The sequence below is a fragment of the Dunckerocampus dactyliophorus genome, chromosome 6 (assembly GCF_027744805.1).
Source record: "Dunckerocampus dactyliophorus isolate RoL2022-P2 chromosome 6, RoL_Ddac_1.1, whole genome shotgun sequence".
Classification (NCBI taxonomy): domain Eukaryota; kingdom Metazoa; phylum Chordata; class Actinopteri; order Syngnathiformes; family Syngnathidae; genus Dunckerocampus; species Dunckerocampus dactyliophorus.
In genome coordinates this window covers 8543287-8570034 of record NC_072824.1, presented here as the reverse complement: position 1 = coordinate 8570034, position 26748 = coordinate 8543287, and the positions used below count along the sequence as shown (strand labels likewise).

Sequence of the window (26748 nt, the reverse complement as noted above, 5' to 3'; positions counted from 1 at the left end):
GATCAAAATTTGTACTCATTTGACAGCCCTACTTTTAATATTTCAACTTTATACAATAAAATGACGTAATTTGTCTTCATAATATCACAACATTCTTGTAAAATGATGACTTTTTCTCATTAGGTTACAACTTTTTCCCCTTTATATTTTGACTTTATTCTAAAATTAGTGCTAATTTGTACATTTTTGCTGTTTTTTTTCTTGTTAAAATTATATTTCCTGAATGTGTCGCAGGCCATTTGAAGGAAACAAGCAAAAGTTTTTCATTTCATCCCATTCAAGAAGCTTGCCTAAAGGACAAAAAAGCAGCCACCAATATAGGATTTTTTTGTTTGTTTTTTGTTTTATTGACAATATCCATCCATCTGTTTTCTATGCCGCTTATCCCAATTAGGAGGCAGGCTGGACAATTTAGAGTCTCCAATTAACCTAACATGCATGTTTTTGGAATGTGGGAGGAAACCGGAGTACTCTGAGAAAACCCACCCACACACGGGGAGAACATGCAAACTCCACACAGAGATTCAAACCCAGGTCTTCCCGATCTCCTAACTGTGTGGCCAACATGCTAACCACTCGGCCACCGTGCGGCTCTTATTGACAATACTTCTGTTATGTTAACAGAATAGAGAATATCACTTGAATTTTCTTGATATGAACATGCACATCGACACTGTCCATTGAAAAGTATTTGCAAATGTTGTCAATTTTTCTTTGAAATAAAATGCGAAAAAAAAATGGTTTAAAAGACAAAAAATACAACTGCATATCTACGTCTCAAATTTATCATACACAGTTTCACTAATCAGGCAAAAATATACAGGCAGTAAAATACTGACGACTTTCCCAAATATTGTACTGTATTTTACTCACACTATTTTTCACATATTTTTAGTATGTCATGCACTTCCTGGATCTTTGCAGTAGTTGTCTTTCGTTCAATCTGTAAGAGAGACAAAGAACAATGAAAGTCAAAAAACGCATCCTGCCCCACAGCAATCACCTGCACCCTTCCCCCCGTCCCCCCTCCCCCCCTGTAACTTCTGCTTTGGCCTGGTTTATGTGGCCTCTGCTATGACCTTCCACCTCTGCGCAGAAACAGCTGTTTGAGCAAAAGGCCAGCTGACATAATCCCACTGTAAGAAAAAGTACCAAAAAGGTACCCATTGCAAATCACAACCAATTCCCCAAACAGGCGCTGGCGTATTGCGGTAAATATTAGCCGAAAATATGTTGCTTATGAGTTTAACTTATACAAAAAAAGTTACAAAAACGGTAAAAAAATATTATCATGGAAAGTACATTTTTAAAAAATAAAATTAAAAAATGTCATAAATAGTAAGTAAATGTCGGAAATTTTGTATTTTCAAATATTTGTTCCGAACCGGTTTTAAATTAAAAAATAACTTTCGGAAAAAATGGAGGTAAAAAATCCTTGTATTGCTTTCTGCATACAACCGAGCTGTTAAAATCTTCCCAAAAATATGCTGTCAATAATTTTTATGGCCTACAAAAACAGAAGGAGAATCAACCGGAGAGATGAAAGCGACATGATGCATTGTCGGTGTACTTTCGCTGGGTAAATAAAATGCAGATTTACGGCCTCTGCTGTAAATAATCAAAGTATTAGTTCCAAGAATTTCAGGGAAAACGTGTCAGAAACCAAACGGCTAAACATTCGTTAACGAAGAAAATGATGTTGACTGCATGGTCATTTAAAAAAACACAGACATGCTTGATTTTTTGGATTATCAGTCATTAGCGTGTTTCAGCTAACTTTTTATAAGTAGAAAGCTACAAAGCAGTAGACTGACAATGGTGGAGGAATGCGTAGCTGGAAGGCGTAGCGGCAGGTGAGTGTCCATCTTACGGCACCAAGTGTGACAAGGAATTTGTTCGGCCTGAGGACAGACTAGGCCAGTGGTTCTCAATTATTTTCTGTCATAGAAATGTTTTTGCGCCCCCTGATTTGAAATACTATTGAGAAACGGCTATTTATTTATTTATCTGTACCGTACAGACTGAACTTGAAACTGAAAGCAGCAAAGGAGAGCAGTGAAGCATACGAGCGTATTCAAGAGTCAAACTGCATGTTGAGTACGACACATTACTAAATAAAAAAATGAAACAATGAAAAATAAATGATTAAAATTCATGAAACATAATAACCGATTTAAAAATGTGAAAATAAAATCCTGGAGTGGCACTTTCATCTTGATTTGCACAAAAATGTAATGGTTCTATCATTGGGTCATTCCTGCCCTCCCCAAAGTTTTATGTAAATATTTAGTAGTATTAGTGTTAGTAGTATTAAGTTGTTTTTTTGGTTTTTTTTTTGAGAAATTCTTCCATGCAAAGAAAAAAAACAGAGACAATTCTAAGTATGTAAATTAATTGGGCTGTCCAATAATATCGGCCCATCGATATTATCGGCCCGATATTGGCATAAAAATGCAGTATCTGTATCGTTTTTTCCCTATAATGAAAGCGCCACAAGCAACATTGTGTCGCCATAACAGTCAACATGCAACATATACTTGAGCCGATGTTTTGCTTAACTGTGCTCGGGGTGGCAGGACGTGGTGGGTTGTCAAAACACCGCTAATGGTGAGCGGGGTAGCTCACAGACACATAGAGTCATGGAAAAAATGATTAGACCACCCTTGTTTCTTCAGCTTCTTGTTCATTTTAATGCCTGATACAACTAAAGGTACATTTGTTTGACAAATACAATGATGACAACAAAAATAGGTCATAAGAGTTCCATTTTTTGGCAGTACAAAGCTCGAGCTTTTCATGTAAGAACTTAAGTTTGGTTATTATCAAGAAAACCATGGAAGTTGCTAGATATCAGCTCTTAAATGAAACTCTTATGAGCTATATTTGTTATCATCATGATATTTGTCCAAACAAATGTACCTTTAGTTGTACCAGGCATTACAATGGATCAATAAACTGAAGAAACAAGGGTGGTCTAACCATTTTTTCCATGACTGTACATGTAGACGCCGGATCGAGCATTCATGTGCTGCAAACCAAATCCCAACATTTCACAGGTAAGACTTAACAATTACCTTTGACAGTATTTCCATTGTAACATCGTTTTGAGCGCATAATTTGCCGACGTTGTAGAAAACACTGTATTTCCGCCCACAATTCAGTCATTCATATGTCTATGGGGTAGCGGGAATGTAAAAAAAAAACGCGAGATGTTGTTTACAGCCACGTCGAGAAGCTAAATGCTGATGCAGTGTCCATTAGTTTCACAACAGATACAGTATGTGTTAATTCCACCACAGGAGATATGTGATGTTACACCGGTATCGGTTGATAATGGAATCGGAAATTGAGAGTTGGACAATATGGGCATATTGGATATCGTCAAAAAAGCCAATATTGGAAATCCCTAGTAAACATACACTCCTGATCAAAATCTTAAGACCAGTTGAAAAATTGCTCGAATTTGCATTTTACACATTTGGATCTTAAGGAGGTTTTAAGTAGAGCTACAATATGCAAAAACAAGAAGGGGGAGTGAGACAAAAAGCACTTTGAAAAAGTAATTTATTGAAAACAACAATTAAACTGAAATTTGCTGTTTATCAGCTGATCAAAAGTTTAAGACCACAGGCTATAAAAGCCAAAATCTGCTCAAAATGTTCATTTTCTGTCAGGCATTCCCACTGTCATGCCCTCCTGATGGCTAAAGATAAGAAGCTTTCTCTTTTTCAACGTGGTCGGATTGTGGAGCTGCTAAGCAAGGCCTCTCGCAGCGTGCCATTGCTGCTGAGGTTGGGAGCAGTAAATCAGTCATTCTACATTTTTGAAAGATCCTGAGCATTATGGAACAAAAAAGTCAAGTGGTAGACCCAAAAAAATCACACCTGCACTGAGCCGGAGGATCTGATTGGCTGTCCATCAAGACACAGGGCGGTCTTCCACCCACATTAAGACCCTTACTGGTGCCGACTGCAGCGCAATAACCATCAGACGCCATCTGCGGGAAAAGGGTTTAAAAAACAAAAAATGGATTCAAAGACCTCGTCTCCTTCAATGCCACAAAACTGCCCGTTTAGACTTTGCCAGGGAGCATCAAACATGGGACATTGAAAGGTGGAAAAAAGTTTTATTCTCTGATGAGAAAAAATGTAACCTTGACGGTCCAGATGGCTTCCAAGGTTACTGGCATGACAAGGAGATCCCACCTGAGATGTTTTCTACCCGGCACAGTGGAGGGGGGGTCCATCATGGTCTGGGGTGCTTTTTCATTCAGTGGAACACCGGAGTTTCAGGTGGTGCAGGGTCGTCAAACGGCGGTTGCTTACGTGCAAATGTTGCAGTGGGCACCCCTCATGACTGAGGGCCCTCGTCTGTGTGGTAACAGCTGGGTTTTTCAACAGGACAACGCTGCAGTTCACAATGCTCGCTTGACCAAGGACTTCTTCAGGGAGAATAACATCACTCTTTTGGACCATCCTGCATGTTCCCCTCATTTACTGTAAATCCCATAGAGAACATTTGGGGATGGATGGCAAGGGAAGTTTATAAAAATGGCCATCAGTTCCAGACAGTTGATGCCCTTGGTGAAGCCATCTTCACCACTTGGAGCAATGTTCCCACTAGCCTCCTGGAAACACTCGCATCAAGCATGCCCAAAGCAATTTTTGAAGTGATTAACAAGAACGGTGGAGCTACTCATTACTGAGTCCTACTGAGAACATTTTTTGTTCTGGTTTGGAGAGTTTTTTGTTATTTTTGAGCGATGGTCTTAAACTTTTGATCAGCTGACAAAGAACCTATTTCAGTTTAATTGTTGTTTTCAATAAATGACTTTTTCAAAATGCTCATCAAAATGCAGGAGTATTTTTAATGTATTTTATTTCATAGACCATTTTACAAAACAAATATCAAAAAATAAAATCCAGAAAATGTGACACTGCTGTAGTAAAAAGTTAATAGTGTAAATATGACATGGCCTTAGGATAAAGGTAGAGAATGCAGAGGGGTGTATTTTGTGCCCCCCTGACTACAAGAGGACTGACAATTCCATCCCATTCTGCATAGACTTGCTGAATAGCCAAGAATGAGAGCAGGTTGACTCTGACATTGAAGCCACATTATTCACCTGTTCAGCCTTTCATTAAGATTGTCTGACCCGCCACCTTTGGAAGACACTTCAACCAAGAGGCCTCGACGGGCCTGGAGGAAGAAGCGCACCCACCCCTCCTCCAGGGGTCTTCTTCTGTTAAGAAGCTAAACAAAGAACGCGAAGGGAGACAATACAAGAGTACAGTGGTGTCACATGATCACGCTGACCCTGTTTGGAACGACTGACCTCATACCCGACAGGTCAACACGACTGGCTTGAATAACAATTTGTCTTCTTGTTCCATTTTGTTTTGGCCGCAAACAAGAAACCGGCTGACGCGTTGTTCATGCCGTTCATCCTCGGGCCAAGTCATAGCATGTGGCCTGCTGACACAAGTTACGCGACCGGTCAACTTTTAACTCGTGAATATGAACTCGGCTAGTAGTTAGCATCATTTGTGCTGCTCTTTGTCAAACAAGCTGGTATATACGGTATAGTACCAGGGCGCTATAAACACCTGAAGCAGGTAGCTTGTAGAAGCTAATGTGGCTAACGCGGCTTGCAAGTGCACCATTCGATGTCACTAACGCCGGTGTAGACAGATGATGTAGACCAGTGTTGACACACCATAGACGTATTTACCTGTATAACTGTTACCAACATGATGTGCTACCACAACTTAAACACCACTATCCCTTTCTTAACGTTGTGTTTAGTTAACATACCATGGATATCCCTATCTGTGTAGCTCTAATGACTAACTTGCATGTTGCTATTTGCATAGCGATAATGATGCTAACATGACTTGCTAACTTGCATATCACTATCTACATAGCTATAATGATGCTAACATGACTTGGCAGCATGGATATTGCTATCTGCATAGCTATAACGATGCTCTAACTTGACTTTCTGTCTGCATAGCTATAATGATGCTAACATGACTTGCTAACAAGGATATCGCTATCTGTGTGGCTATAATGATGCTAACATGACGTGCAAACATGGATATTGCTATCTACATAGCTATAATGATGCTAACATGACTTGCTAACTTGCATATCACTATCTACATAGCTATAATGATGCTAACATGACTTGGCAGCATGGATATTGCTATCTGCATAGCTATAACGATGCTCTAACATGACTTTCTGTCTGCATAGCTATAATGATGCTAACATGACTTGCTAACAAGGATATCGCTATCTGTGTGGCTATAATGATGCTAACATGATGTGCAAACATGGATATTGCTATCTGCATAGCTATAATGATGCTAACATGACTTGATAACTTGCATATCACTATCTACATAGCTATAATGATGCTAACATGACTTGGCAGCATGGATATTGCTATCTGCATAGCTATAACGATGCTCTAACATGACTTTCTGTCTGCATAGCTATAATGATGCTAACATGACTTGCTAACAAGGATATCGCTATCTGTGTGGCTATAATGATGCTAACATGACGTGCAAACATGGATATTTCTATCTGCATAGCTATAATGGTGCTAACATGACTTGCTAACTTGCATATCACTATCTACATAGCTATAATGATGCTAACATGACTTGGCAGCATGGATATTGCTGTCTGCATAGCTATAACGATGCTCTAACATGACTTTCTGTCTGCATAGCTATAATGATGCTAACATGACTTGCTAACAAGGATATCGCTATCTGTGTGGCTATAATGAGGCTGACATGACTTGCTAACATGGATATCACTATCTGTATACCTGTAATGATGCTATCATGACCCGCTAACAAGGATGTTGTTATCTACATAGCAATAATGATGCTAACATGACTTGCTAACATGGATATCACTAACGGCATAGCTATAATGATGCTCTAACTCAGTGGTTCTCAGTTATTTTCTGTCACGCCCCCACTGGGGGACAGGAATGTTTTCGCGCCCGCACCCCCCGATTTGAAATACAAGTGAGTGATATCTATTTATTTATCTGTACTGTACAGACTCGAAACTGAAACTAGCGAAATGCAACAAAATGTAGAGCAGTGAAGCATACAAGCGTATTCAAGAGTCAAATTGCATGCTGAGTACGACACATTCATACATGTTGGCAGGTCTGCACTAATATTGAAAGTCCCCCCCCCCCCCCCCCCCCCCCCCCCCCCCCCACCGCAGTTCACCGCGCCCCAAGGGGGGGCCCGCCCGGCTATTTGAGAAGCACTGCTCTCACTTGACTTGCTATCCACATAACTATTATGATGCTAACATTTATATCTCTCTTTGTAAAGCTATAATGATCCTAACTTGACTTGATAACACACCATAGACGTCAACTGTCCCATAGCTCATGTCTTGTGGACATACCATGGATGTAGGTACCCCTAGCTAATTTAGCTATTGTGACCTGCTAGCATATCATTAGACATCAACACCCTGTAGCAAGTATAGCTAGCATCACTTGCTGAAATACTGCTCCACATAACTCGCTGTCTTCATTTTCAGTCCTATGCTAAAATATTCACAAATCACAAATCTGAACACCACTCAAGGAAAAATTGACGCGTCACCCAAACTGCTAGCGCAGCACAAAGTGCAGGTGTTGCATGACTAGCTGCCCTTGCTTTTCAGTTTGTTTTAATGCTCCTTAAAAGTGTAATGGTTTGTGGTAGGAAGGGAGGACAGGACCAGCTGTTCTCTTACAACCGTCCCGACAGTCCCTCCCTCCTCTGCTAAATTTTTAACTAGCCTGTCTGAACCGCATCAAACCTTTAGGAAGTGTTCTCGGGTATGAGTCGGCCGCATATCATGCACTTTCATTGCTTTTATCATGCGGATTGACAGAAAAGTCTAGCTGTGGATGGTAAAACTGCTCGTCTGTTTTAATGTTTAAACACGCTACTATAAAGAAAAAATCAGACTAAATATTTATCTCACTTCTTTCACACATTCGCTTCGTGGAACTTGTCCTCGGACTTCAAGCCATTAAAAAGCCAGAAGGCAGTCTGACAGGAAAATAACATGGTGGTGTTTCAGTGGCCTAATTATGCCCGTCTAGTTTACGACTTGTCAGCTCACGTCCATTACCTGGCAGCGTTGAATGATCAACCACTGCTTTCAACTCGGGTTTCCAGCTTACTCATTGCCTTCCAGAAACCTTCCAAAAAAAAACAGGTGGGAACGAGGAAGGTGTCACGTTTTGCGCCTCGTAACGGCCATAGGACATTTTAAAATAGACATATTTGGCAGTTGTCAACTGCTTTGTAATGCGCACTACCACCCCCTACAGGGCTGGAGTGGAATCCTACCAAACCAAGCTTTCTAATTTATCACCGCTGTTTGTTTTCTTTTTTAGTGGAAAAACAAATTTGCAAACAGCTTGTCGTGGTTCAGGGTTTTCTGCCGTTTTCTGCTGTTATGTACAATATTAGCCTGCTAGCCACTAAGCTATCAGGAAGGAGCGCTTATAACTTAGAGACGTCATTATCAGAGTAGCTATTGTGCTAACAGTACATGCTCACAAACTTTTTAGGCCTCACCGACCGAGCCGCTAATGCAGTTTGCAAACACACCTTTAGATGGCACAACATTTTTAGCTAAGGCAGCTAAAGGGAAACGCTAACACTCTATTGTAATTCACCATGCGAGTGGCTAATGCAGCTAATGCTACTTGCTACCACAGACATCCCCCAACTGAGACACTAACCGGATTTGCTAACACACTCGAGTAGCTGATGTGAGATGCAAACACAGCACATTAATATGATAACATACAATATACGACGATAACTTCGATACTACGAATTTCACTGTACTACGAAAAACAAGTTTCTGGAAAAAACTATTGTCATTGTTTTATTTTAAAAATACAATTGTTCTAAAAAAATTTGACAACTTAATTTCCGCAATTAACTTATTCTCGTGGCATTTTGACTTTTCTGTCGAAAAAATATGACGGAATTCTGATAATACACATTACATCACAATACATAGAAATAACTTACCTTAAATCCTTTCTTCCAGTTGTGAGTACTACGAATAAACCTTTTACTAGAAAAAAAACGTGTTCTAATATATAATATTATAAAGTATCTATCAATAATTTTACGACTTAAGTCTCGTAACAACTTATTCTCTGAGCATTTTGACAACGGAAAAAATAAGACTTTATTCTCATAATGTAGATATTACGACTTTAATATTTGGTCTTCTAAAAATGTTTTTTTTCCCCCCCAAAAACTATAATCTTCTAACATTACAACTTTATTCTCATAGTATGACAACTCTGTGATTGTAACTTACAGCTTTTTCTGCTGGACACTTACTTTCTATGAACTTTGCACCTTTGAAACTCATCAAAATGGCTTCTGAGCAACATCAAGCGATGTGGTAAATGTTGCGACAGAACCGCAGCTTTTCTTTGGTTGCAAAAACGTGTGGAAATATGATGAGTGTGCTGCAAAGCGGACCTAAGGTCAAGAGCAACATAACGTCATGTTTTAATTGCACCCGGGACCCATTAAAATTCTCGTTGAAACGATACTAATTATCATAAATAACGCCAACCTTTCCTCGGAGACGCGTCAGCATTGTTGCTGTTGTTCTCATTGGTCTTCTCTGGCGTTCCCTCTGAGGTTTTGTCGGTGGCGTCTCTTCCTGCCGGCTCCACCGGTGCCGGAGGATCCTTCTCGGAGTCTTTGGGTTTGTTCTCTGAGTCGTCTGCAGGTGGAGCCGCAGATGCAGACTCGGCATGCGGCTGACGGTCCTCCGCTTCAGCTGTGAGGACCATAAAACGAAATTGCTCTTTTAGTGGCTCCCGAGCACATTCCCAACAAAAACGCTGACAAATTAAGCGGTCAGTGCTGGTGGAAGCGAAGTTATGCTTGTTGCTCGTGCAGAGAGGATTTCACCACGTTTTGCTAATGAGAAGGCCTCAGTGAGTGTGAGTCGTGTTACAGCTGATGGACGCTGTGGGAAAGTTAGTTAGACCCGTCATTATGTGACCTCCAAGGTCAGATGCAGGGAAAGCACATTGGAGGGCACCATCACTGCCTTGTGATGCCGGTACTGCGTCAGTCACCCCTCACCACTTTGCGGTTCGAACATTGCGCCCTCACTATCAGGTTTTTTCCAAAAATTTGTGGTTGACTACGAACTATTATTAGTCAAAATATATGCATATTTAAAAAAAAAATCATACTTTATTCTTATACAGTCGTGTCTATTCTCGTATTTGGTAAAAAAAAATGCAACTGTTCGTTGTTCATTTGTTTGTTTATATATTAGAATTATAACATTGTGACCATTTTCTTGAAACAAAAAACTACTTTATTGTCATATTTAATAAAAAAGCTACTTTTCTAATAGTTCATTTTTAAATATCACTTTATTCTTGTACTTGATTTAAAAAAATACTTTCATAATATTTGATAAAAATATTTACTAAATATTATGATTAATAAAAAGCCTGTTCTCATAATATGATTGAAACATGACTATTCTCATATTTGAGACAAAAAATAGTTTGAAAAAAATGTATGTCCACATCACATTCACCAACTATCATGCGCATTTTGTCCCAACCTGAAAACGCAACCATACGGGCGCATTATAATAGTAGGTTCCGATCCCTGCACTGCACGCACGGGGAACCGAGACAAAAGGTGTGTAGGCTGCTTACTTAAGATATTCGTCAGTGCTAATGAGACATTTTCTCAAAATCTGACCATACTAACTACTATTTTTTGAGCCTGGATTATTGGGGCACGTCCTGTCATGTTCGCAACTTCACACGAGCATCCGTGTGTGTGTGCACTGATGATGCATGTGAGTGTGCTGCATTCACCAGTTATGCTGGTTAAAAGGACAGGAAGGTTTTTCATACTTTCAATATGCAGAAATATACAAATGTTGAACATTTCAGGCCCACATTTCGGCCCACAACCTAAAGTAGGCTTTGAGTTTTGGCCCCCTCTGCAATCGAGATTGACACCCCTGTGTTACAGTATATTATAATTAGAATATTACAGCCTTTTTCTTTAAACAAAATACAAATATGTACATATATTTCTACATATATACATATATCTCTCTATACAAAACATGACTTTGTCGTATTTCCTCAAAAATACTTATATTTAATAAAAAATATTTTAATATTTTATTTTAAAATATATATATATATATATATATATATATATATATATACTGTATATATATATATATATATATATATATATATATATAAATATAAATATATATAATTTGATATAATTATAATTTAACAGAATTTAAATATAATATAATTTAAATATAACTAAAATAGGAGAAGCGGTATAAAAAATAGATGGATGGATATAACTAAAATATGACTATTTTCGTAAGATACAACTTCATTCCCATAATATTAACACAACTTTATTCTCATATTTGTTTAAAAAATAAAACAATTTTCATATTTGATTAAAAAGACGGTCTTTGTTTATTATGTTATATATTATGTTTATATATTATACTATTTCACTTATAGTACTTTCATTTCATATTTGAATAAAAATACTTTATTCACAATGTTTGAAAAAATATTTTATTATATATTATATTGAATATAATAAATACATTGTTTTTGTTCTCATATTTGATTTTAAAAAGTGATTTTATTCTCGTAATATTTGATTTAAAAATGCTATTGTCATTTAAAAAAATATTTAAAAAATAGGACTTTATTCTCATATTTGTCTTAAAAAATGTATATTTTCATAAGAGTTGATTAAAAATAATACTTTTTTCTCACAATATTTGATTAAAAAAACAACTTTACTGTCATAATATTTGATTAAAAATAGACATTTATTCAACAAGTATTGTATAAGATCAAAAAAAGACTTTAGTCTTGTGATATTCCATCTTTGTTCCTGTAAAAATAGGACTTTATTCACTTAGGTGGTAAAAACAAAAGATTCTAAAGATTTAAGTGTCATAGTATAAAACCAAATTCTAACCCTATTCCCATCAACTTCATTCTGAAGTGAGCACCTTGGTGATAGAGGCAAAGAAAAATTCCCTTTATATTTGTCATTTAGTCGTCGATGTGTCTGAGCTGCAAACAATCACCTGTTCCCTCGCTGATGTTTATACAGTTTCCCATGAGAGGAAGAAGCGTCTGTTCTTCTCCTTGCAAGCGACCATCAACACTGTCCACTGAGACAAAGTGTTGCCCCAAGGCCGTGAGGCAAGCTACGACATGACCTGTGAATGTTACCTCTCTGGGAAGAAGACCTTTTTGCTCAGAGTCAAACAGGAACTCCTCAATCACTCTCAGACAGATGGAGATGTCGGGTAAGAATGAGAGTCAGGTCAAGGAAATATGCAGCTATACATGCTCTCATGTGCTTCTCATAAAAATGGAACCCCCGTAAAAACTGACTTTTGGCAATACTTCTAAAGAGCCTCTTTTGGTCATGTAATCTAGTACAATTCACATTTATAAATAATAGCTTTTCACATATTGTGGCCATGTGTTTATTCCACAGGCTGTCGTGGTTAAAGATGCTTTTGCCATTAGTTGTTCGCAGGGAAAATGGAGGTCAGGGTCTTGTTAACCAGGCCTCCCTCGTGTGGTCAACAGGAGTACTGCAGAGCACAACTGCAGCCACATTGACTGGTGTAAATGCAATCAGTGTCTTTGTTGCTAATGTATTCTACCAGGGTTTTAGGGGTAAATGCACAAAACGGGTGGCGGATCAATCTTTTTGTGGTCAGTAATTCATGTTGTCATGCTAGATATCACACAACACCTCGGTAAACGTTGCAAGACTTCAGCTCGTAGCACTCACTCTGTGCGTTTTGCTTTTTACTTGGCCTTTTGTGGCTTTGTGCATGACACTTTTTCCAAAATTTTACTTTTTCGTTTGCATTTTTAATGTCCAGTTCCCTGTCGTCATACAATTTTCGAGCATGACATGAGATCTCACTTTGGCATTATCGAAGGATTGAGTTGTTGTTGGGTTTGTCTTTTTCTTTGGCGTGTGTATGGTACGTTCAAAAAGCGGGAGCGCCAACACGGATGACGTCACGCAAGGGCCACTTTGATATTTTGTAAAGCACGTGCTAAGAAGCTCCCATTTCAACTTTCTTCTTAAATAATCTTCATAAATTTTCTTTTTGTAACATTATGACTTAATTCCCATAATATTTGGACTTTATTCACATAATATTATAACTTTTTCCCCACCCTAATTTTTCAAAAATTACAACTTTATTGTGTTTTGTTTGTTTCTCATACTATTAAGTTAAAAAAAATTCCAACTTTATGCTACTAAAATAAAATGTTTCCTCATAATATTAAGAGTTTATTCAAATAAAATTGTGACTTTTTTTCTTGTTTTAATACGACTTTTTTTTTCCTCCATGATTTGACTTTATTCTCGTTACATGACAGCAGTTTTTTACATTTTCAATCTCCAATTCTTCCAACTTTCTCCTGTAATTATTTTTGTAATTATGACTTTATTCTTGTAACATTTTACTTTTTCTGCAACCTAATTATTCAAAAAATAGAACTTTATTCATTTTGTTTGTTTCTCGTAATATTATAACTTTAATATTTCAGCCTTGTGCTCCTAAAATGACAGTTTTCTTTATGTTCTTGTGAATTTTTCTCTTAATATTTCTATTATGGTCACAAAAATTATAAAATGTTTCCTCATAATATTAAGAGTTTATTCAAATAAAATTGTGACTTTTTTTCTTTTTGACTTTCTTTTTGACTTTTTTTCTTTTTGACTTTATTCTCGTTACATGACAGCAGTTTTTTACATTTTCAATCTCCAGTTCTTCCAACTTTCTCTTTGTAATTATTTTCGTAATTATGACTTTATTCCCATATTTTGACTTTATTCTTGTAACATTTTACTTTTTCAGCAACCAAATTTTTCAAAAAATAGAACTTTATTCATTTTGTTTGTTTCTCATAATATTCTAACTTTAATATTTCAACCTTATATGCTACTAAAATTTTTAAAACTAAAATTTTATTTTATTCTTGTGACTTTTTTCCTCTTAATATTTTGACATTATGGTCGTAAAATTACTGCTGATTTTTCCACTTTTTCTGTTGTTTTTTTAGGGTTTTTTTTGTGGTAAATTGTATTTTTAGAATGCGCCAATAAAAAAACAGCCGCGGCGTGCACTTCGGAGACGCCTGCAATACAATAACTGTGCTTAACTTCTTTTTTCACTTATAATAGTTAAGAATGTTGAAACGTTACTTAAACCATTTGCTTGTACAGTTAATAAAGGTTTTATGATGGCCACAGTTTGACTCAGGAACAGATTAAGTTCAAAAACACCACCAAAATGGAGCTCGAGCAGGTTTTTGGAGCAGATTGTTTGACATCATCATCTCTCACTAGCGTTCTGTTACAAACTTCCTTTTCTCGTGGCATGTTAAGCCATTTTAAGAAAGAGGAAGTTCAATGGTTGCTTGAACAAAAGTCACTTTCTTACTTTTTTGCCCATCCGACACCTCATCATCATTGTCATCTTCTTCTTCAGCACCTTTACCATCGCTTTGAAAGGTTTGCAAACCTGCAAAAGTAATGAACATAGAGTAGGTGTTAATGTGACATCATTGTAGTGCTAGGATGCTGCAGTGTTTCAGTGTTGCAGTATTTTTTATAATGTTCATCATTTTTTCATGTCACAAGCAAGATGGAGGCGCCTGTGAGTGCTTTCAGACGGGGGGCTGAAGGGTGCGTTCATGTTAGTCTCCAAAAGTGTCCAATATGAAAGTTGCTACATTTGTCTTTTAAAAAATGAAATGAAAAATGTCTAAATATAGCGACAAAGTCAATAAGTTGTTGATTTGCTGTGCGTATGAGCTGTGTATAAGAAGCAGAGATACGATGCCATCTACTGTACGGAGTTGGAATGACAAGTGTGATACCCACTGAAGTGTGATCACAATTGTGTGCAATACTGCAGAATATAATAGATTTCTTTCTACCATGTTTGAGTAAAAAAGACATTATTTTGTGCATAACGGGGTAGTAATGGGCACTCGCCAGCAGGGGGCAGTGTGGCAGCTCGCCTGGCTCCAGGTGTATTGTCAGTTGGTCTGCTTGGCGAACTTCCTCTTTCTGCTTAGCAAGACGATGGACAGACGTGAAGTTGGCTGTGTCTCATTAATGTATCCTGTTTTCAGGTGGGTGAAACACCAAATTGAGCCATGTGACTAAAATGCACTATGTAAATATGTTGTGAAATGTTTAGATGCACCGTGATGAGGCTGTTAATAATGTACGAGGAATTATATGTATGTAAAGAGAGCAGTGCAACGTTCGCACGCTGCAACGCCATCTTGTGCCAGTTAAGTCATATTGAACAGAGTCATTGTTAGTTTTGTGATATAGAACTCTCACATTGAGCGAAATGTATAGTTAAAATAATACAGTGGTTAAAAGGAAAGTTAAAACATATCATCTCATGCATTGTTTTGAGGAGTAAGCAATTTAAGGGAAAGGAAAATTAAACTGATGCACTTGAGAAGCACATGTGAATGGTAGTAGAAGCTATGCTTGATTGCAAGGTAACATAGTACAATGTTGTGATTGTTTATTGTACATTTGATTTGTGTCAAACTAAATCTAGCTCAGTAAATGTACTGAATATGGGTTAATGAATGTATTGGAAACAATGAAAGAAGAGGTTTTAATGTGCAGATGTTTAATAAACGTCCTCTCTTTCTGCTTAGCAAGACGATGGACAGACGTGAGGTTGGCTGTGTCTCATTAATATATCCTGTTTTCAGAGAGAGCATTTAAGCTATCTAATGGTGCAATGGGAATGACAGTCCCATTATAATGTGTTCATCGGGGCGAACAGATAATGGCAAATCTATTTGTGGAAGTCCGAATTAAAAAAAACCCAACAACAACAAAAAAAAGAAAAACTCTTATGCTGACCCACCGTTCTGTGGCGCACTATCAATAGGTAATTCAGGTTCCAGGGTGCTGAGGGGGATGTTAGCTTCATCGGGCCCCATCACCGGGGATAAGTCCACAGAGGAGTGCTAAAAGAAAACAGGAGTTACAAATACTCATTTTAGCATAAAGCCGAAAACAAATCATTACCATTTTAGGAAATACATCAGATGGATGTCATTTTCAGAGTAATTTGTACCACATGCTATATACTGTATATATACTGTGTGTATGTATATATATATATATATATATATATGTGTGTGTGTACACACTGCTCAAAAAAATTAGAGGAACACTTCGAAAACACATCAGATCTAAACTGGGGGAAAAATGATCTTGAATATCTTTCCTGATAATAAGTGGGTGACGTATTAGTAACAAAATGATGCCACATCATTTGATAGAAATGAAAATGATCACCCTATAGAGGGGGGAAATCAAAGACACCCCAAAAATGAAAGTGGAAAAATGATGCAGCACACTGGTCCATTTTGCCAAAATGTCATTGTAGCAACTCAAAATGATTCTCAGTAGTTTGTGTGGCCCCCACGTGCTTGTACGCATGCCTGACAACGTCGGGGCATGCTCCTAATGAGACTACGGATGGTGTCCGTGCAACTTAGAGTGCAACTTCAGGAAGTAGTGGCGTGTACGACTGAAGTGGAAGCTAATATCACGTTTTTAAGTCTTATGCAGCCCTCTGCCACCTTGTGAGTTTGATCAAGTGTCAAGTGGAGAATTACTACGACTTCTGTTTGGACTATTCAGACCGCCAAGCGTTCACTATCACCAACGGGTTTTGTGCTGTGCTGTTGGGCATTCGTCCTGATGGTTGGCGCTTGCTGGGGCGTTTGATCGGCGAAGTGAATGTATAGTGCCGGGCGGCGCGAGCTTGCGATATCCAGCGTATGTGAAGTGGTGACGCCCCGCGGTGAGTGCAGTAGTAGGCATCTTCTGTGCCTCACACAGATACATTACACTTGAGTACCATCTAGTGCACAGGTGTCAAACACAAGGCCCGGGGGCCAGATGTGGCCCGCCACATCATTTTATGTGCCCCGCGAAACCCTTGGAATAGTGCATGTCAATAATGCACTTCACCTCTGCCCTTCTAAAGGTATTTGACGTGTCATTTTGACAGAAAAATTGCACTGCATGCGGTTCTTCTAAACGTCAGTACAGTATTATCTAATCATGCAGCAAGATATTCAAGCATTTTTCAAAAACAAATACTTGAATGTCTGCTTGTCACCATGACATTCTCACTTCACTTCTCATTTCCAAGCAAGTTATCCATCAATTTGTTGGTAAAAATATAATGATCTAATGCATGGGCAACTGTGTAATAATATTATGAGGTTCTATTCATATTTAGATTCATAAAAACTGACAGTTACAAGTGGCCCTCTGAGGGCAGCCGTAACTGCGATGTAAAAAAGAGGGTGACACCCCTGATCAAGTGGCTCAAATGTGACATGACACTGATCATTGAACGATAAACTTAATAATATGGTCTAAATAAGGTCGAAATTATAGACTATCGTTGATAATTTATTATCCCCAAGCAAAATTTGTTATCGTGACAGTCCTATATACTGTACTGTATATACAAATCGTTTTTTTTATTTAAATTTTGTGGGTGCGGCTTACATACCAGTGCGCTCTATAGTCTGGAAATGATGGTATATTAAATATGATACAATATAATCAATATCATGTATAATACATTACATTTATAGAGCACACATTTTAATTTAATTCACTTCATTTAATAAAAAAAATAATATGAAAAACGTATTTATTTGCATTTTAAAAATACAGTATTAACAATGAACAAATTGATTTAAAAAATGTTTTCTTTTCATTTTTAACCATATTGTTATCATTTAACCAAGATTGTTTGAAAGCCAGGCTATCAGGCCAATGATTACAGTTTTTTTTAAATTGTTGACGTAGAAGAGTTAGTGTCAGGCTAGATGTGGCTAAACTAAAAACCATTGTTTGTCATTGTGTTAGTGTATTTAGAATTTTCTACTAACCCTTCCTCGTCTCCTCACAATGTAGCAAGCCAAAGCGAATCCGATGGCGATGACAATGATCAAAATCAGTATGATGATGCCTTGGAAGCGACATCAGAAGCTATCAAGTTGAAATGTCACGATATACAGTACGTGCTGGAACAAACGCTAAGGGTCACTCACCGGTGTTGTCAGTTTTCTTGCTATCAGGCTTTGCTGTGGTGACCAACCCTGTGTGACAAGAAACATGTCATTCATTTAACTAGTCGAAAGAGGGTGCTCTTACTTGTTTTTTGGTTTGTTTGTAGGTTCGTTAGCAGTATTACGCCAATGTCACACAATCGCTCGAACAAAACCAACAGAAACCTATTTTGGCAACAGAGGCAAGGAAAAACTCGGACAGACGCAAAACACTTAGGAATCACTGTAGTCAATGGTGCCAAAAAGTCATACAGAAGAATAAGTTGTGGTACTACAGTATATGACGTTTAACTCCAGAAAGGCAAAAAAATACATTATTTTTGACATTATATTGCAGACGCGAGTGTGACTTATCTGCCTTTTTAATTTGAATGTATTGTACTGTATGTTTGCACTTAAAGCAGGGTTATCCAACATGCGGTGCAGGGGACATTTGGGGCCCGTGGCTGTTTTTTTATTGGCCCGCGGCACATTCTAAAGACAAGAAAACAGAAAAAATAAAAGCAGTAATAAGCCGTAATTTTACAAATATAAAGTCAAAATATTCAGAAAAAAACGTAATCTAACAAGGAAAAGTCTGAATTTTACGAGAATAACGTGATATATTATAATCATTTTGGAAGCACAAAGTTAAAGAAAAAGATGTTCTTTTAAAGTCGTAATATTATGAGAAACAAACAAAACAAAGGATAAAGTTGTTAATTTGAGGGTTGCGGGAAAATGTGAAATGTTATGAGAATAAAGTCTAAATATTATGGTCATTCAGTCATTATATGGGAAGAAAATTTACGAGAAAAGTTTAAGTATTTGGGAATAAAAAAAAAGAAGTCCAAATGAAGAATAAAAAGTTGTATTCTAATGAGAAAAAAGTTACAATTTTACGAGAATAAACTTTAAACTATTGTGACTAGGGTTGGGCATCGAGCATTGATGGGAACTGGGACTAAGATTCTGATTCTTCCGGAATGATTCAGTTTTTAAAATTTTGATTGCTACTTTCGATGATCGACAAGCCTGCCAACCGGAAAAAATGGCCGCCTAACACCAACAACGAAGAAGGAGGCGGACACCAACAAAGAAGGAGCGTCAGGAAGCGTTTGTATTCATTCATTTCAACCATGGAAAGTGTGCCACGGCGCTCAAAAGTTTGGCTGAAATTCTGCAAGAAAAATTAATGGTGAGCGCAGTGTAACATTTGCAACACCATCATATCATGCAAAGGAGGGTGCACCACTAAAATGGTGAAACACCTCACGTACACTTCACGTACACTTCACGGTGTACAGAGTGCTCTGTTTTTGGCACGCTACGTCAGACGTCTTCCAACCAGTCAGGTTAAGTCAAACAATAAATTACATCCAACATTGAAGCAGCAGCTTACGTAAGGCTATGTACTTTTTCATAGACAAACGACCTGATGTTAATGCTAGCTTTAGCCAGGAAGTTGACTGGACCTCGCGTTAAATGTCACTCCATTCACCGTACTTGTTTGATATTCTGCACGCAGGTTAGTAGGAACTCAGTAACATGGTTAAAGGGGACCTATTATGCTTTTCCTCTTTTCTGATCTTTAAATGTTGTTACAATGTTGTATATTTGTGTTAAACGATGCCAACACGTCAGATAAAGAGGTTTGCACATTTGGACGTGAGCCCTGAAAGAAGTTTTGGGACGGCTCTGTGTTTTACAGAGTTTTTTTTAACACCGAGTTCCATTGACATCAATGCAACCTGGATTTCCTTGTATGGGCATGCCCAGCACCCCCGCTCTGCTTCGCTCTGTTCATGGTGTTAGCACATCGAGCGACGGCTCCCAGGAAATGATTGTTCGGGTGTGCCTAGAGAGGCAAGCATCAGGCAGAAGTGGTTGGAGTTGCTGAATCACAGCAAGAGAAAAATATGCTAATCTGTCAACGGGACTTCACACGGGACCGTTTTGTGAACACGGGCCAAAACGAAGCTGGACTATCCGCCAAACTGTTGCTGAAGTCCGACGCCTTTCCAACGTTACTTGGTCGTGTTGAAGAGTCAGAAGATCAATCTGTAAGTAACAATTTATCAGTGTCCTAACTGTGTTTATTTCATGTGAGTAATCGGACAAAAGGGGTTCGGCAGCTGTCCGGAAGTCCTTGGGAGTGTGACCAATCACAGCGGAGTGGGCTCAGCGGGAGGCATACCTGGAGGAGGGCCCGGAGTGAAGTAAATTACACAGACCGTTTGGGCTGGAGGAAACACTGCGGGAATCTGGAAGATCTAGAAAGCTTTCTGTGCGGGTTATCGTGTGTAGCTGCTTTATAGGAGTCCAGAACTCAATACAAAGACCCAAAAATTAGTACAATAGGTCCCCTTTGTCTGCATCATAAGACACTCTCCAATACATAAACAACATGATATGTGTAATTGTTTTTTCATGAGGTTTACCAAAATAAAAATCATTTGTGAACGTGTATTCAAAACATATATGTTCAAGTTCAATAGTGTGATATGTATACAGTATACGGGTTGAAAATAGCTGTGAGAAATTCATCGTCAAGTAATTCACAAAAAGTTCATATAATAAAAAAAAAATTCATTTCTCCCAAGAACTTTGGTTAGCACCCTCATTTAAACCATGCAAACTCATGACCCTACCTCTGAAAAGAATCGGATTCGAAAATCGTTAGGAACCTGAATTGCTGAAATTCAATCAATGCCCAACCCTAATTATGAGGAAAAATAATGTCATCGTGGCTGCAGAGAGTTGAAATATTCAAGAAAAATGTCATTATTGTTTAAAAGTTGTAATATGAGAAACAAACAAAACAGAATAAAGTTGACATTTTTGGAAAATTAGGTTGGGGAAAAAGTTATAATATTATGGGAATAAAGTCATATTATGAAAAGGAAATGAACAAAATTATTTAAGAAGAACATTGAAATTTTAGGATTTTTTTTAAGAGCAAAGATGATACTAGCATATCTACTGTATGTAAATGTGATGCTTTACAAAATATCAAAGTGGCAGCTTGCATTCTTTCATTTTTCAGGATGTGGCCCACACCGGACACCCCTGACTTAAACTATATTGACAACGAAAAGACAAGGAAAAAGTCTTGTACGTCTTGTACTTGTACGTGTTGACTTACTTTTGTCTTTCAGGTTGTCTCTCATTTCAGTGGAAAGTGAATGGATGGTAGTCGTCATGGGATTTGGCGTGGTGGCATCAGATTCAGTATCTTCATCAAGTCAAAGACATGTCAGATGTTAACGACACAAAAAGTCCAGCAAAACCTTCAAAAAGTCAATTCCCCCAACGATTCCACAAATTTTTAAAGTCACGCAAATATCAGAAGTTTGTATGATGTTGGGAGAGAAACAAAATATCGATCTTGCAATCTACGATATAAAAACACCAGCTTCAAGTAGTGATATTGTGCTGCAGAAGTCGTACAATTTGGTGTTTTTTTTGCTTACCTTTCTGCTCTGTCCAAGTTGTGACGGCTGTGGTGGTGTTAGCATAGCTCATGCTACTATTGCTCATCTCGCTGTTGCTCTTGTTGTTATTGCTGTAGTTTGCGATGATGAACATTTCAGTGGTGATATTTTCCAGTGTTGGGTCATCCGTGGGGAGGATTTGTTGCTTGGATTTATTTGCAACGCTGGGAAACATTTGCACTGCGTCGAGCGAAAGCAAAGCCACGCCTGTAGGAAGACAAGAAGGCAAACATGAGAGTTACTGTACGTAACGTTTCAGTATTCTTTAAAACTGAGTTATTGTCTGACATCACGTTACATTAGTTCATCACATTTAAAAGAACAGCATTAGTCAACGATTTCTCCTTAATAAATAAAGCCTATTTAAATTTTGTTAAATTAAAAAGCATACAAATTCGAAAAATATTCTCATGTTTTTGGCCCCAAAAGTCGTACGGTATGAGTTCAACACACATTTTTAAAGTTTCACAAACATCAGAAGTGTGTAGGACGTTGGGGGTGATCCTAAATATCGATTTTGCAATGTATCGTATTGTTAATGATTACTATACACTAGAGCCTGAGCGATTTATGACGTATCACCGTTGAATGAATATCGGTGAATATATACCCGGTCTATTAACTTTTTTTGCTGTGCGGAGGTTCTGTCGCTTCATCTCTCTGTGCTGCTCCCTGACCCCTCCCACTCACACACATGCACACAGCGAGGTGCCGCTCTTACTGCCTCGCTCACTCGGCTGCAGCAGAGGAACGGCGAGACAAATGACATTTTTTCACACCAGCTGTGACTTTGTAAAACAATATAACACTACACTTTAGTGCCACGCTGTCAGGGCCCGTCAGGGAGAACATTCTACTTTTTTTCATGCAAGTTTTGGAGAGCGTAGTACAGCATTTTAACATCGTGTAAGTTGCATTTCTGTGAGATAAACAAAGATAGATGCGAGTGTTCATGCACATGTCCACCATTATCTAATGCAGTGCTTCTCAAATAGCTGGGCAGGCGCCCCTGGGTGGGGGCGCGGTGAAGTGTCGGGGGCGTGTGAGAGGCAGGGCGGACTTTCAATATTAGTGCAGACCTGCCGACATGTGTGAATTTGTCGTACTAAGCATGCAATTTGACTCCTGAATACGGATGTGTGCTTCACTGCTCTCCATTTTATTGCATTCCACTGGTTTCAGTTTCGAGTTCAGCCTGTACAGTACAGATTAATAAATATCAGTTTCTCAATAGTATTTCAAATTGGGGGGGGGGCACGAAAACATTTCTATCCCCATAAGTGAGAACCTCTGATCTAATATATGACTATTATACATCATTTTAAAGTGAAATAAAGATATATCCAGATGCACACAGCGTCCCATTCATGTCATACTTATGGAAGTAAGCAGGATTTTCAGGAGCTCATTACATTCACAAATGAATGAATTCATTAATCACTTAGAAAATGTTATGCATTTACTTGTCATTTTATATATTACATGTTTTGAAAGCAGCTCCATTGTTACATAAAATGTAGTTTGGCTCCTTGTAGTACGTCTAGTAACATGATGCGTGTTTATAAGTTAACATACCACTCTTTTCAATATATTCTCAAACCAATCAGGGTTTTAAAAAATATATTGTAAAGTTCAGGTGTTATTTTCATCTTTATTTCCCTGATATTCCCTGAGTATTTTATTTGGTACATTCAATTATACGTTATCATACATTTACAAGTTAGACGTTTACAAGTTAACATTAAAAAAAATATTGTACTCCAACTCAAAACATATACACACACAAAAAAAACACACGCACACACACACAAAAGCCTTACCCAGCGTGAAGAGACAAGGGCCAAACGCTAGCATTGTGCATGTGTCGGCAGAATTGCTGTTGACAGAAAAAATAGAGAATTATGTGAAAATTGATATATATCTTTTTCAGCCTAAAGACAAAGCTGTAACTCAGAAGGAACCCAAAAAGAGGATCAAGGTCTTGCTTCAACTGATGCAAGTGAGAGGAAACGCTGTGCCGCCTTCTGTACACACTATTTCCTCACACTCAACTGCACAATGTGTAACAGGTACTGTACACTCTAAATCTACTTTGCTACTAACAATAATAACAGCAATGCAAAGTAATTTACTACTTACAATATTGCCCGGGGTTACAATTTTGACATTCCTAAGTCACACAAAATAAAACATGTAAAATTACCACACCCCTGGCCTTTTTTACTACATGGATTGATTGGACTTTTCCATCAGGGTTAGTACTGTGTTGTGCTCACTAGATGTCGCTGTAATTTAGGGTAAGGAGGGCAGCCACGCCAAGTGAGGGTGTATTTAAAGTTGAATATACGGCAAACGACACCAAATGGACATATTTCACAAAATACCACAAATATTTGCATTTCATTTTTAATCTATTTTAAAATTCATAATTTAAATTGTCTTACACAAATGAATAGTAGTCTATTTAAGATAATCATATGAAAGACAATCTTATATCATTGTCACATGTATGTATACTGTATGTCATATTGTATTGTAAAAGTATTAACATTTTTCATAACTATCATGACCCCTCTTTGCTGATTGGCTGGGTGGGGTCACATGGCTCTGCTGGCTTGAAGTGAGAGGTTACCAAATATTGTGTGCAATTTGATGCTAATGGGAAAATAGCAATATGGAAACTGGAGACTATTTGTGGAAGCTCGCTCTTCTACTCCTGAACCGCCGCACATAAAAGGGTGAACATTTGTCAAACATGCACCCGTAGTATGTTGCCAGTGCTATTATTTGTCTGACAAATACACCACACGGTGGCGCTAGTATAAGTCTGACTGACTTGAAATTTCTCATGCACAGCTCTACTGCGCTCCACAAAACACCCACTGTAACTTGAGAGTGTTTAAATTTGCTACACACCTGTAGTAGAGTGTCAAGCACAATTTGAGGAACATTGGTTGAAAAACATGGCCGCCATGTACTAACTGTCCATAAGTTACTGAGCCTTTGTCTAATGCTTATACAATAAGGATGTCACCAGACACTCAGTTGACGAGACAAGACGTTAGACAAGATTGGGCCAGCAAGAACGAGACGAGACAAGATTTTAATATTTCTTTTAAGAAAAGTGCAATGCATTTTTTTCAATCTACCAATGTCATTTCTACTATTAACGCTCTTCTGCTCTCTGTGTGCATGCTACTTGCCCCGCCTCCACCCACTGAGACGAAGACTATGACTGACAAGAGCTCACTCCGTTCATGCCGTTGAAACGTGCCAACGTGCTGAAACCAATGTACAGAGTGAACTCTCTTCCTGTTTGGAGGTGGGAGATGAGGAACACAGACACCCATGCGCATAGCAATATATTGAAGCTGGCAAAATGACCAATTTTTTTTATTTATTGTGTGATTAATTATTGTCCCATGCCTCGTGTCCACTAAACATTGTACTTTTCTGAATGAAAAATTGTCACGTTTTAATCTCCCGAGATCTTGTGACACCCCACTATACACAATATTGAGGATACCTGTATTACATGTACGCTAGCATGTCTTCCAAAGCACAGCCCATAGGGGGCGCAACAATTTTTTTTTTTTTTGGTGAAAAAATGCAGACACCCTCAAGACCCTTGCCCAGGCGTCTTTCTCATGGGACACTTATCACCTATCATGCCCGGCCTCAGGCACCAAAAGCAGGCTGAGCTGGAGCCTCGGTGGATGAGTTAATGGAGGAGAGAAGAGTAGTAGTTTGAGAGTCGATGTGTGTGAGCGAGCAAAGAGCCGGACCACCCACCCGGAGAATTCAGAGGCACAGGATTCACAGCCCATTCTGTTGACCTGCCACACCGCCCCGGCTCTGGGCAAGGCCCTCCCCAATTGTTCCGCCTGCTAACATGAGGAGGAGGAGGCGGAGGTGGTTGAGCAGTAAACAGTGGGCTGAGTCTCTCTCCTTCAGCGTACAAAAGGCGGCTGAATTGTGTCGGGGCCTGGAGCACGTTTGGAGTGGCCCTGAATGAAACATCTGTGGAGGCCGAGCCTCGGGGAGAAAATGCTATTTTGCTGTTCAACCACACTGACAACCTGTTTTCTCTTTCTTCATCATCACCGCTCCCCCGACCACCCCACCCCAGCCCAAACCCTCCACTGGCAGCGTCCCATCCATCCCTCCCCTTCACACAAGCTCACCCTCATTCCTCTACTGGCCTTGAAAACGTACTGTGAGCGAGAAACAAAAAATGGTATAAAATGACAGGGACGGACAAGAAATTTACAGCAATTTGCACATTTACAGTTTTCACACAAAAGCCCCTTTCACAGATACTACCTATTTAAACTGTTTGTGCCGATTAACTAAATCAAAGAGGAATAGCATGAATTTACCACTCAGTCTAAACACTGCTTCATAAATATATTTCCAATTAACAGTACATTTTAGTACCACCAATTTGTCACAAGGGTCTCTTCTGTTGTGTCTTCCGTAGTTTACTAAACGTACACTGACTCTCTGCACAGGTCCTTAAGTCCACGTAGGAATCAAACATATACAGTATGTTAGCATTCAAACTTTGCAGTTACATAATCATCCTGTTCCCAAAGTATGAACAACAGTATGAAAGATGTGTAAGAATCTTCATAAGCTTTTATGTCTTTTGGTGTTTGAATATTTCACAGCATTTGTTTCAAATAAGTCCATTTTGATGTAAAACTTGTAACAGATGCCAACCTGGCGCAGCTGTGCAAAAGCACGTCGGGAAACCTCACTCCCTAAATCCTTAGTCATGCTGGACGTCGAGTTGACAGCCTCAGTGCTCTCGACTCACTCAGTCTGCTTTCCTGGTTCAAGCCGGTGCGGAAGGCAGCGTTTATTAGTCTAATAGCCCAGTGCATATCAGCCTAACTGAGGCCTTCACAATACACACACCCCTCTGCTTAGCACAATCAGAGTTGTGCAACACTTACATATGACTGATGGAAAAATACTGAGACGACAAAAGCT

At 38.5% G+C, this 26748-nt stretch overlaps 1 protein-coding gene and 1 long non-coding RNA gene across 2 annotated transcripts; one reads left to right on the top strand and one right to left on the bottom strand.

Annotated features, from left to right (window-relative positions):
* Positions 1-234: 234 nt before the first annotated feature.
* On the bottom strand, positions 235-23738 carry LOC129182452 (uncharacterized). Its single transcript, XM_054778598.1, has 9 exons — positions 23574-23738; positions 21733-21960; positions 21405-21494; positions 18263-18310; positions 18101-18180; positions 16045-16147; positions 14584-14664; positions 9643-9852; positions 235-943 (listed from the first exon to the last, which is right to left on the bottom strand). The coding sequence occupies exons 1-9, from the start codon at positions 23605-23607 to the stop codon at positions 939-941; spliced, it is 879 nt and encodes a 292-aa protein (XP_054634573.1). The 5' UTR covers positions 23608-23738; the 3' UTR covers positions 235-938.
* Positions 15224-25155, top strand: LOC129182453 (uncharacterized). Its single transcript, XR_008570645.1, has 3 exons — positions 15224-15280; positions 23684-23822; positions 24976-25155. It is a non-coding gene; the product is annotated as an uncharacterized LOC129182453 (long non-coding RNA).
* Positions 25156-26748: the final 1593 nt, after the last annotated feature.